At 39.1% G+C, this 12,403-nt stretch overlaps 1 protein-coding gene across 5 annotated transcripts in view; it reads right to left on the bottom strand.

Annotated features, from left to right (window-relative positions):
* The window catches only part of LRRC38 (leucine rich repeat containing 38), an 89,192-nt gene that overhangs the window by 26,629 nt on the left and 50,160 nt on the right, over positions 1-12,403 (bottom strand). For 3 of the 5 annotated variants that reach the window (XR_011089576.1, XR_011089577.1, XM_068658901.1), the window contains exon 2: positions 2,414-2,481. Coding sequence is in view for 3 of the 5 variants with exons in the window: in XM_068658901.1 (XP_068515002.1) it covers positions 2,414-2,481 (68 nt within the window). In the remaining 2 variants the exon portion in view is untranslated. Of the gene's footprint in view, positions 1-199; positions 2,482-12,403 lie in introns of those variants that run through there. The other 2 variants (XM_068658899.1, XM_068658898.1) reach the window with 1 other exon arrangement.

The raw sequence follows: 12,403 nt of genomic DNA, 5'->3' as shown, positions 1-12,403 counted from the left end.
AGGTGTGACCCAGTTTCTTATTCCACCACTGAACCATTTGCACAGCTCTAAATATAAAACTGTTGATAACATATCCATATTTGTTGCAAAGGGAGCGTACTGCATGAACTGCACCAGGCAACAAGTTGTATGTTTCCAACCATGCTGCAAAACCCCTCTTTTACTGTTTTTACATACAAATAAACATGAAAGCCCATGATGAAATTAGAAATATATTTGTGTTATTTTTAAACATGGCACTACACAGTGAAAGTCATGTCATTTCATTTCTTTTGAAAGAATAAGAATAACATAAGACAGTATTGATACAGAATCTCCTCTTGCTGTCCCACTTAATTCTGTTCCATTGTGTTTTTAGAAATAATAATCTTAACAATGGTAGCATTAAGTCACATTGAATAAGCTGTAGAGCTAACAGAAGTATACACCCTTGTGCTGGTTTTAACCTCAGCATGGTGCAAACTCCATTCCAGTTGTGTTAGCCAGTGGAGTAACTCCATTGATGTCACGACTCCACAGCTAAGTCATGCTGATGTGAGATCCCATTAGATCTGTCACGTAATTTCTGCATCAGCCTTACATACATAATCATTACACACAGACCCAGTACAGTGCCTCCCTCCCCCTTGTGTATCTCAAAGCACTTAAAAAAAGATAAATAGTTCTTATGATCTTCATTTCATAGGTAGGAAAACGGAGGAACAGACAGAAAAAGTGATTTGCTGAAAGTCTTCGAGCCGGTCACTGTTAGACAGGGACAATACCCAGGTGTCCTGAGTCCTAATCTTGTACCCCATCTACTGGACCATAGTACCCCTCAGCACACACAGTGTATTCACTCCTGTCTGCCTGAACAATCAGTGTGACAGATACAAGAGATTTGGAACCAACTGTCCATAAAGTCCATTCATGTTGACTGAGCAAGGCAATATTATAACCAGAATGATTTTAAGAAAGGATAGCATTTACAGTAGTTAAATAGATGCTACTTTTTATCAGTTCTATTTCTTTTATAATAGCATACAGTCCTTAGGTTGCTATTACTATGTTATTTCGTTGTGTAAGTAAGCCCTCATGGCTCTTCTAGATAATACTTCAAATACACAGAGCTTTAAAAAAATATTTCCATTACAAATATTTTAAAAATATACTTATCCTAAAAAGCTGTCCGGCACTATTCCAAAAATCACTTGTAATAAATGTCTCTTTTCATTTTAACAAAAATATCTACCGTTATATAGAAGAGCTCAAGTTTTGACAAATCTATAATAGTCAGAAATATCTTGGGCCAGATTCCACTCTTGTTTATACAGTTGCCAGTTTGGATCACGGTGTTCACTTCAGTTCTGTTACTCTAGTATAAGCAGGAGCAGAATATAGCCCTTAGTGCTTTAAAATAACTAAACAGACTGAATACTGCAACAGTTCCTTGGGCCTATCATTACAGGGATGGGAATTCCTTTACTTCAATGTGTCTGAAAATGCAAAAGAATCTTGTAGTCAGTATTTGTGCCATAATCAAAGAGGTGCCAGGCAGCTGCATTGGATGACTCAGATCTAGAACCATACTTCATCTATAGAGAAGGAGTTTTGGCTCAATGATGCCTGCAACTGTGCCATTAAAAGAAGAATGAATGTTTAGAGAGAACAATTATAGAGAGAAAATGCCAACCTTCCTATGCTTTCTACAGTTCTAGGAATTGTTTTAATTGCATTTTGTTACTTGGAATATTGTGTGAGTTATTAGAATCTTCCACTGCTTAGTTCTAGGAAAGACGGTTTTAATTTGCTTCCATATTTCCAGCTGAAATGCCTCCATCTAGTCAGTTCTTTTCAAAGTGCATTTGAAACAAGCTATTAAGTGCTTGCAGGAATCTGCATCTGACTGGATGGCCAATGTGGAAGCTGTTAGTCTTTTTAAAACACTAGATTTTCTTCCCCCCTTTCTTCCTTTTTCTTCCAGCCTTCAAATTGAAATGCACTGTTTGATTAAGGTTCATAGAAATTAGTCTGATCTCATTGCATCAGGATACATATGCAAGTAAAACTAACAGCCTCAGATGCAAACGGCAATTCCTACCTTTGACCTTCACAAAATTAGAATGCAACCTTAAACATTGGCTTCATCTAATTCATACTTAAAGCTTTTAGTCTAGTTTTCTTCCTAGACATTGGCTAATGATCTAGTAACTTACAAACCAAGGAGATTTAAGTATATAGACTAAGTTCAGTCCTCACTGTCGTCTTCATCATCATCGTCATCTTTACTGGGAGCACATCTTTGGAAGCAGTGTACTATAGTTGCTAGGAAGAAGCTTGATAGAATTGCAGCAATGGAGACTGCGACTCCAGAGAAGATGATGATAAAAAGGTCCGTCAATGACAAACTAAATTTGCATTCACTAAAGCTGACCTCAGATAATTCATTCAGAAAGATTCTTCTATTTTCTACAGGCAGGGAGCACTGGATTTCATGGAGACCTGCAAAGAAGAGGAGAGGGAAACAAATCAGAGGAATATTGATGAATCCTTCTGTTGCTCTGGACAGATACTGAATGTCTGAAGAAAGACTTTAAGGGTTAATTCCAGGTTTATGAATTTGTATGAAATTCAGGAAAAATTTGAACAAAATCTGACACTATCTAAAAGCCATTACATAGCCCTCTTGAGCACCCCCTCAAGAGATTACAATATTTTCACCCTTACTCTTCCATGAGGTATGACCTGGGGCTCTGATTTTGAGGATTTAAAAGTGTGAATGTTGCACCCAGTATGCCTGGAGACTCAGAAGTATTTCTCTACTAATTTCTGAACACAAATTCAGACTCCAACACAGGATAAAAGGGACACTGAGTTTCCTTCCACATTTAAGTGCCTTCTACACTATTTGTTTTCCATGCACAAAACTACAGTTGCCTTTTTCTTCTGCTCAAAAAAAAACAACAAAAAAAAATCTTAGGCTTAAAGGATGCTTGTTTGACTCTGACCTGATTTCAACCTTTTCTCTCCAACACTTTTATAAGATACACAGACTAACAGATATTATTCCTTCATGCACTACTGAAGAATGCCTACAGGTGGGTTCTTCATAGTAAAAGTAAAAAAAAAATCAAAATTTAAGCAATGCTGAGAATATAATTTGGTAGTAGGCAGTAAAGGCCTTCAATTCCCTCTTCATTCACACCAGGGAAAATAAGGAGAGTATTTTAATGGGCTGGAATGGAACACGTAGTGAAGTGAATGAAGTCTGTAGCACAGTCAGCAAGATAGCTTTTATCTTGCTATTGAGTATATGAATGTATGGAGGATGTACAAGAAGTGCGTATTAATGACATGCGAGCTGCTGCTGGTTTCCCTGACACACACACTTACTGTCTGCTGATGATCACAAAATGGGATCCTGGTTTCAGACTCTGCATTGCTGTGAGCACTCACTGTACTCGGTGTTTCCATTGCACAGCTGTGCCACTTTGCAGAGAGGATGTGGAATAAGGTTTCCTCTGCTTTTTACAAATTCCACTTTTTCTTGTGCTTGAGTTGCTGTGGTGTATTATGTTTTATTACAAAACCCAGGCTCTTGGCACTTGTGGTACAGATCTGACTAGCGATCTGGATCCAGCCTAGCTGTTATGTTAATTCAAGAGGAAGATTTAGCCAAGTCAGCTGGGGATCCATTTGATGCATCACCCTGACTTATTTGACCCGGTATCAATGCTGATTGTATGAAATTTTGATCTCTAAAAGCCATCGTGTATCTGCCTTATCTGCTTAAAGTTCTGTTGCTTTCCTTCTTTTCTCACCCACAACCTAATGAAAGCTGCCAGCAGAACAGGACAACAGTCAGCATGCCCAAGGCTGAACGGCTTCCTCTAGGCAAATTGCCACCTGAATACAGGCGACATTTTTTCCCTGAGCCTGGAGCACACTGCTGCTGCGTGGCAGATGGCGAGGCAACTTGCTCTGCAGACCTCTGAAACCTCTTGTCTGTGGAACTGGCCTGCAAAGGAGAGGAGCCACCCGGTTTCAAACACTTTCCGAGCCTTTTGGAAATCTGGAACCTGCGGTGTTCACACACACCGTGCCTTGTGCACAGGCTGACACAGTGGAGCACTGGAGTGTGCCTGTGACTGCACAGATGGTGAGAGGAAGTACACACTCCTGCACTCTGTAGCTTGTGATAGAGCTCTTTGTACGAACCAGAAGTTAGAGTTGTTGGCACCGAGTCCGTATTTTCTTTTCATCTAGACTTGAGAACAGCAACTCCGGGGGAAGACCCGGAGTGACAAACAAAAAAGGACACAAATGGGCACTTTTCCTATTTAAAGCCATAAGAAATAAGGGAGGAGAGAAAAGCCATAGCCTTCGACTCCAAGACCTATGTCTTTCCAGTTAGCTTTTAAAAAAGGGAACAGTTTTCAATAAATTGAAGTGGGTAATCAAAGCAGTTACTGCTATTGCATAGAAACAGCAAGAAAATTAGTGTATCCTATTGAAAAATTGTTTGAAGAGGAGTTCCTTGCTAACAGGAAAAGAACATAGCAATATTTTGGCTGAAAAGCCTGGTCTAAGTGAATATGCCATCTAAAATTCCATTTCACTTGTAGCAAGCAAAAAAACCAAAAAACAAAAACCTTCATTTTGTAAAACAAACCATTAATAACTGCTGAGTTCTTATCAGCACTGCTATTTTCCTAACAGCTGAGCTGTGTCCTCAGCCTGTCTAAAGAAAGATTGCACAGGTGACCATAAACAATTCTACTTTGTGAAAGAAATTCTCTGGTGTCCTCATCTGCCAGCTTTTAAAATTATCTCTGTGCTGCAGTGGCCTTGATGAGCTGGAGTGGCAAATCTAAGCTTCCACAAGGAAGGCAGAAAAACAATATATTATAGAGAGAGAGATAGACAGAGGAAAAACAAAACTAAAACCAAGCAAACAAAAAAACAACTAGCATTCTCAACAGCTCTACTTACTGCAGCCCTTGCCTCTAGAAATAACTTGCTGCTGCAGCATCTGCTCATGATCCTAGAGGGAAAAGAGCCCAATTGTTCATCAGCATTACCAGCAGCAGTTTTGCCACAGACCTAAATGGAACCTGTAGGCTCTGAGCTCTATTCCTCTTCCCCGATGCTTTCACCTAACATCACAGCACACAGAATACAAACTGAAGAGAATTACCAACATACCAAGTCACTGAGAGGATATTTCTTGCTAGGAGAATCAGTGTACTGTACTGATTTTGAGTCTGATTATACAATGGAGAGATATAAAAAAGCTCTTCTCTCTCCATGTAGCAATTGGTACTGAAATCTAGGTCATGTTCTCAAACCAAATAGATAAGATACAATTTTTCTACTTGCTTTATTTTTCAACACTCCAAGGTGCTAGCTTAGCCTTAAGGATTTTGTTTGTTTGTTTGTTTGTTTGTTTGTTTTTCAGAAGTCTTAGTCATTGAAAACAGTAGATGCCAATAGGCAAAACACAACATCATAAACCAGGGGTCGGTAGAGAGGCCTTGCTAGCTCCCAGCTAATGCTTCACCCACCCTGCGTATGCACCATTTGCCCAAGACATGAATGAACTGACTTCTATCCACACACAAGGCAGTCTGCTAAAATCACACTGGAAATCATCCTGGAAAGCTAGAAGGACTGCAGAGCGCAGTGGAAACACAGCAGTGACGGAGGGAGAGAGGAACATCCATCATTCCATCCTGCTCAGTGAACGTTGGTTTGGTTTTTTGTTTCTTCTGGAGGTATTTCAGCTGTGTTGTGACACTATTGCAAACCCCAATACAGTTAACAGAACCTTTTATTTTGACTCGAAAGAGAATTTGGAGTACTTGGAAGGGCCTGTATCTGTAATAGTAGCAAGCTTAGCAGCTTTATTTCTAGTGACACGAGGAATTTCTCCTCCTAAAGCTAATGCAGCCAGTATTAGACCAGAGCTTCCAATTGCTTACCTGAAAACACCACAATGTGAAGGTCAGGGCACGTCTGCCTAGCACAACACACAAACAATGCCATTTCAGCTGCTTCCTTCCAGAGCAGTATGGAACTTTCTTTGTGTTACTAACAGTAGGTTGGCCTTAAGACATGGGCATCCAGCGTGTGCAGCACTGATGTTACGTGCTCCACCTCTCCTGTTACATTCGTGCCTAGCAACATGGCCAGTTTTGTTCTTTGCTTAGGCAGAAAGTAATCTGAAAGTAATCCCAAGTCATCACACACCCTCTACACGAGCACCCTCCACACAAGACTTGCAGAGGAGGACAGTGCCATTTAACCTTAGGGGTCGACTTTCACACATTTTGACTACTTGAATTATATCATTTTCTGTTATATAGATGCACTTTTAATTCAGTACAACCTGTTTATTTATTCTTTTACAAAATCAGTCAGGCTTCTTATAAAGGGTATCACAAGGAGGTTCAATATTTATTGCAGCAAGAAAACCTTTGATGATAGTTACATATATATCTCATTGCTCCCACAACATGTTCAAAGAGTTGCTTCTTCATACCAAACAAATCTGTAAATGAAATAACAAGTGTGAGCACGTTATAAATATACAGCTTGTTATTTTGGTCAGGGCCAGCACATTATCTGTAAAAACTCCAGCTGTCTCAAGGACAATGTCACGCGCTCTTACTTTCTGCTATGTCCTCTGAAGAAGCAGATGCACTACACTGCCAGGCTGTAATGAATTGTTTGCTTTTAAAAAGGGAATGCTTTGAAATCCTAGTCAAGGGCCAGGTGCTAGATTCTGCATAGGCTGGTCTCTAAATACTGAAAAAATGGGTTGAAATATGGGTCTGTTCCCAGAGGAATAGATATCTAAGTTACGTGGGGAGGGTGAAGTTGTTGGAGCTCTAGAGCCATAATTTTTAAAGGGAGAAGCAGGGGATTTTGTTTTGTTTTGCTTTGCTTGTTTTGTTTGGTCTTTTGTTTGGCTGATATTTTGACTGCATTGTGAGTTGTGCCTTTGTTTTATATTCCACTGGCTGAAGACAAGCAGCAGCACATATCACTTACACAGGTTGACCTAACTATTTGCAGGACTCCTTGTGTCATGATTTCTTAATACCTATGCTAACTGTACTTTTTATTGGACAACTTCCGAAATTCATTATTACTTCAATATTGTGGGCTTTGCCTGTTAACCGTCTGTAACTGGGAAATCTTGCTCTATTTTGGAGGTTGAGTTTAAAAAAAGAAAAAGAAAGGGAAGCCCCAATTCTATTGGGTATTTGTAGACTTCACATAATACAACTATTAAAAGAAATATCTATATAATTTTATATAATCTAATATAACAATGCACACTAGTATGAGATTATGAAAATGCCCACTCGTACATACACTGATACATGTAGGAATACATGCAGATCAATGTATGAAACAAGCCATAAACGTGTGTTTAATGTAAATGTGTTCATTCCAGTAACTGTAAGAGCACTATAATATGCTACTCAAATATTTTAGGAAAAATAAAATTGATATTTGCCTTTTTGGGTGGAATTCAGCTCTTCTCCCATGGCACTGAATGTAGTTTACACGGACTTGAAATGTTTAAGTGTGGTGTTTTATTTCTTGTATGGTATTTTCCCTCCAGCTATAGTTCTCTTTAGTCGACTTAAACATCATCACTAATGTATTAGATCTATTAATAAGCAGTGAGAGAGGCTTTGCTTCTGAAGAGATATGGAATTTCATTAAAATTAGCCTCAAGCTATCAGAAAAGTAAGGCTTAAAAAAACCTGAAGCCTATATTTAGACCTCTAAATAGTTTTTTTTTAATGGCCAAATGCCCTAGAATCTCCTAGTTTAACATCAGAAGGTACTTTATATTTAGCCATTGAAGCAAACTGTCAAGTTTAACATTAGGTGCCACACTGCAAACTGTCCTCACATCTTGAAATCCTGAGAGATGGAAGTACTCCAAAAAACCTTAGGATGGAAGAAACAGCGAAAAGGCAGTGGCAGCCAGATCATTTTACTGAAAATGCCTTGGATATCACCTTATGTATTTATATATATGTACATATATATAGAAACAGATCTGTTGCACTTGTTAGGTATACTTATTTATCTTAGGAGTTTCTGCATGAACAGAATAAAAGCTGCTGAATGGGCATTTTTAGGGCTTTTAATTCCTTTCCAAAAACTGGATATTATGTTCTGTACTAGTGATGTGCTAGCATGTGCATGATATCCCGGGAAGAACTGAGCTGTAATGGACAGAACAGTCTGTCCTGATTAGCAGAAGCTTGCTCTGGTTCTATATTAGTACATGAAATTAAGGCAGCCTTGTCTACATAGCAGATGAACATAGGTACTGATAAAGAATGGTAAGTCAAGAGGACTCGCAAGAAGCTGAGTTGTTTTACCAGCTTTTAGTTAGGTTAGAAGGTAAAGTGAAGCTTGTACTCACATATAATTATGATGCTGTGTTTTGAAGACAATGTTTACCATCTTCAGTGAGCCCCTAAGGGCTACTCTAAGGGCCTGGACTACAGAAGCGTGATGGTTTTTTATTTACAGAATAAATTTATTTAGTAGTATATCTTGGATTGGAATGGGATTATAAAAGGACGTGGAAAACCAAAAGATGATCACCTCGGGCACAGCCTTTCTAAACGGGCTTACAAAAATTATTCCGTTCTCACTGCACTGATTCACTTCTGAATCTCGTAACTGCTGCTTTTTGTACTGAATTCAGTTCAAGTACCCAGCTCCAGAAGGCTGCTTACTGTCTCATTGTCCCCTGCTCTTAGCTTTTTTCCTGCCTCTTCTCTCACTACCATCCTTCCCTCCTATTCTCTGCATGGACAGTCCTTGAATGGAAACACAGCACTTTACCATGGTTTAACTATCCGTCCGTACTGAGGAGGTACCAGCTACAGAAGTCCTAAAAGTAGCTAAATAGAATCTGTACCGATACTGGCACTCAAAAAATGCTCTGGGTCTCTTAAGGATCTGTAACCTTTTGTACAAAACTTTCCAAAGTGGAGCAACAATTGATTAAATGAGGAGGAAAACACGGTCCTAGATATGGCCTTCATGTTGTCACATAGGCTTTGCAGTCCTCCCCTATAGCTCATCTTACTCAAAACATATATTGCCTTCATTTATCAAAGAGAGTAAAAATCTACTGGGAATTCCATCTCTGGCCAATCCTGAATGAATTTTTCAAGTCTCTCTGGAAATGTCAGTGTGCAAATAAGAATGATCAGTCAAAAACTTCTCAGTAAATTGCTTCAGGTCTATCTAATACTGTTTTGATAAAAAGGGCAGCAGAAACTTTCATTCATGCAATGGATAGTGGGGAACTTAAATGGAGTATTGTTAACCACACAAGGTTGAGAAAGCACCGTTGTATCTAGCATGAAAAGCACACAATGTTTCTTGCAGTCCCAGAAACTCTGCTCAACTTCCTGAAATGTTTTTTCCAAAGAAACTACCAAGAAGACAAAAAAAGATGATGGACACTCTGTCACACTGAGGAATACTCAAGCACTAATTAAAAGTCATGTTAAAAATGCATTAGTCATTAGCAAACGAGGCACAGCTGCCCAAAAGCATGTTCACAGAAAGTAAAAATCAGCAGCAGATTTCTACAAATCACTCTAATATGTCGACTGCAGACCTTTTGCATTTGCTTTTGCTATGTGCATTTTAACTGAATCCATTACCTTCAAGATGAGATGCTCAGAAGGACTCGAGAAATTTATTTTGTAGTGTCATGCACTCTAAACAGCACCTTTCACCAAAAACTTATTCCATCAAAGCTTGTTGTACTTAAATGATGAAACTGCAGCATTTCTGAAACTCATTTCTGCAGGTAATGGACGCCCACAACCTTCTGCTGGATGAGCCCAGAGTTTCAAGCAGTATCATTGGAAAAATTAGGTTAAGAGACAAGGCAGGAAAAAAAATTGCATTTATAGGAAAGATAGAATGTGATACAGAACACAAGCTTTGAAAGTAGAAGAAAGCCCTTCCATACGTTAGAAATTGGTGAGTATTTTTGTAAGATTTCCAGCTCCCACCACAGCAGAAAACGCAAATCTCAAAGGTGACTTGATGGACGGATGGAAGGAAGGAAGGAAGGGAGGAAGGAACGAAGGAAGGAAGGATAATGGCAAATTTCCTTGGACTAAATTCAAAGCTTTGAAGTGTTATGCACAAAAGATATTTAACCAATAATCATCCTTCCCCTTTATTCAGTACCTTTTTTGCTTTCTATCATATTTTTCTTAATTACTTCTGTCAGATTCCTAACAAACTCTCTTCTTCTTCCTCTGCCTTCTTCAATTCCCGTTTAAGAGAACTTCAGGCTTATCAAATGTTTTTTGTAAAATTCAAGAAGGTAAAAAGGATTCTGAGGAACAAATACATGCAAGTAGAAACTAGAAGATAATAGCATACACCTCAGATGTGTGATTTCCTTGAATTCTTTGAACACATTCAAGAACAAGTTAGATTTCTATTTTTTCAAGATATTCTTTGTTCTGAGAGTTTGTTTGCCCCACCATGGAATAAAACCTTCCATGAAAGACAACTGTCTTAAGGGGACAGAGATCTTACAGAAGCTTTTCTATTTAAAAATAAATAAATAAATGAATAAAAATTATCCAGTATTCTTTATCTCCATACTCCTCCTACTGGGAAGCTTTTACTGTGCATCATCAACCATCATGCTGCCATTCAGGCTTATCAAATGCCTCTGAAATCAAACTCACCCTTCCACAGAAAATCTTTTTAAGTTTTACAACTTAACTGTCCCATTGTGACCCACAGTTAACACTTTGTGTCTTCTCTGGGAAAAAAACAACTGTTATGTCTTCTCCACTTAGCACCATTTCACTGACCTTCACAGTTCCTTCCTCTGCACTGCATTATGCACACTCTTTCGTTTTTTTTAATCCATTATTAACCAAACAAAAGGGTAAAAATCTTGTTGGTTTTCAAGGATGATGAAAATTCCATTATTGATATCTGTCTTACAAACAGAAAAATATATTTGCTTTTTTATTTTTTTAAAGCAGGTAGCACGCCAAGTTTCATTGCAAAACTTTTAGGGCAGTTTCTGCCTGCAAATTTGGCGTGTGATAGTAGTTCCTTATTGCCAATCAATGCTTTAGTTAGAAATTTAGGTTGGATGCATAATTGCTGGGATCTGTAAAATGATTTAAATCCCAGCTGCTTGTGTGCAGCGACGAGCTAGATTTGCAAAGGCAGCACAGCTGGAAAGAGGCTTTCCAGTCAGCCAGTCAGGCAGGTCAGCAGCAGTTGTAACTTCACAAGCTTTTTCTGGTAGCATGCCAGAAAGAAAGTGGACCTGGCTTTTGCAAAGCTAATGAGTTAAAGTATGTCTTTTGTTCAGATCACTGAGTTCTCCAGAGGCCTTAATTGCAGAGGTAGAGAGTTTCAGGATCAATTATCAAGATTTCTGTTCTGATTGACAAAACTCCGATTTTTAAAGCAAGCTGGTGTTTCTTTTGCAAAAAAACAAGGGCAGGTTTGACCAGCATGACATTTTACTGCAGTGCTAAAATTAAAAGGTGGAACAGTGGCTAGGCTTCGTAAACAGTTCCAGCTTGAGTGATTTCTCTCAGACATGCAGACAGGGCACATTAAACTATTTTAAGTGTCACTGAAAGTGAAGAATCAACATGAACTCCCTATACGTAAGCCTGCCAGTGTATTTCTCCCAGCCATTTATCTTCTCTCGCTACTGGTTCTGACTCCCCAGGGACTGCCATGCAACACTTCCAAACTGCACGCCTGGATCCTACTTCATCCACAGGACGGTTGGAGTGTGTTTCTTTTCCACTTTGGCATACCTTTTCCCTTCCTAGTCCATTCTGAAGCATCCCAATCCAGCAGAAGACACACATGACACTGTACAGAGCTTCTTTGCGGCTCTTTGTACTTTGTGTGAACATGCTGGGGATCACTGATGCAAGTTACCGTCATTCACCCTTCCATATTTCCCTTCTCAGTAAATCCAGGTCACAAATTTTGTCATTTAAAGGCTTGGGAACATCAGTCTGTCACTAAACTGCTCTGTAGTGTAAATCACAGCATATTCTTAAAGAAAATCAAGAGAAGAAAAACTCCAGCCAGCCCTTTTTTCCATCCTTCTGTCTTCCATTCATAGAGCAATGGAAATGCTCGAGCTTCTGCAGCATTACAAGAGACAAATATACAGCCAAGATAAGGAAGCTCTTTTCTTGGACCCTGAAAATGTATTCTTATATTTCTCTTTTGCAGTGTTTCCGGACAATGCCTGCTGCCCTACTTATCCTGATGTGTTTGCTGCAAGAATACTTGCCTCCAACCTCACAGCATATCATGAGGAAGCCAGCGAGTCTGAATGCTGAGTCTTTGAGTTGCTCTT

The sequence above is a fragment of the Anas acuta genome, chromosome 22 (genome assembly GCF_963932015.1).
Source record: "Anas acuta chromosome 22, bAnaAcu1.1, whole genome shotgun sequence".
NCBI classification, from domain to species: Eukaryota; Metazoa; Chordata; class Aves; order Anseriformes; family Anatidae; genus Anas; species Anas acuta.
This window is presented reverse-complemented; position numbering and strand designations above follow the sequence as displayed.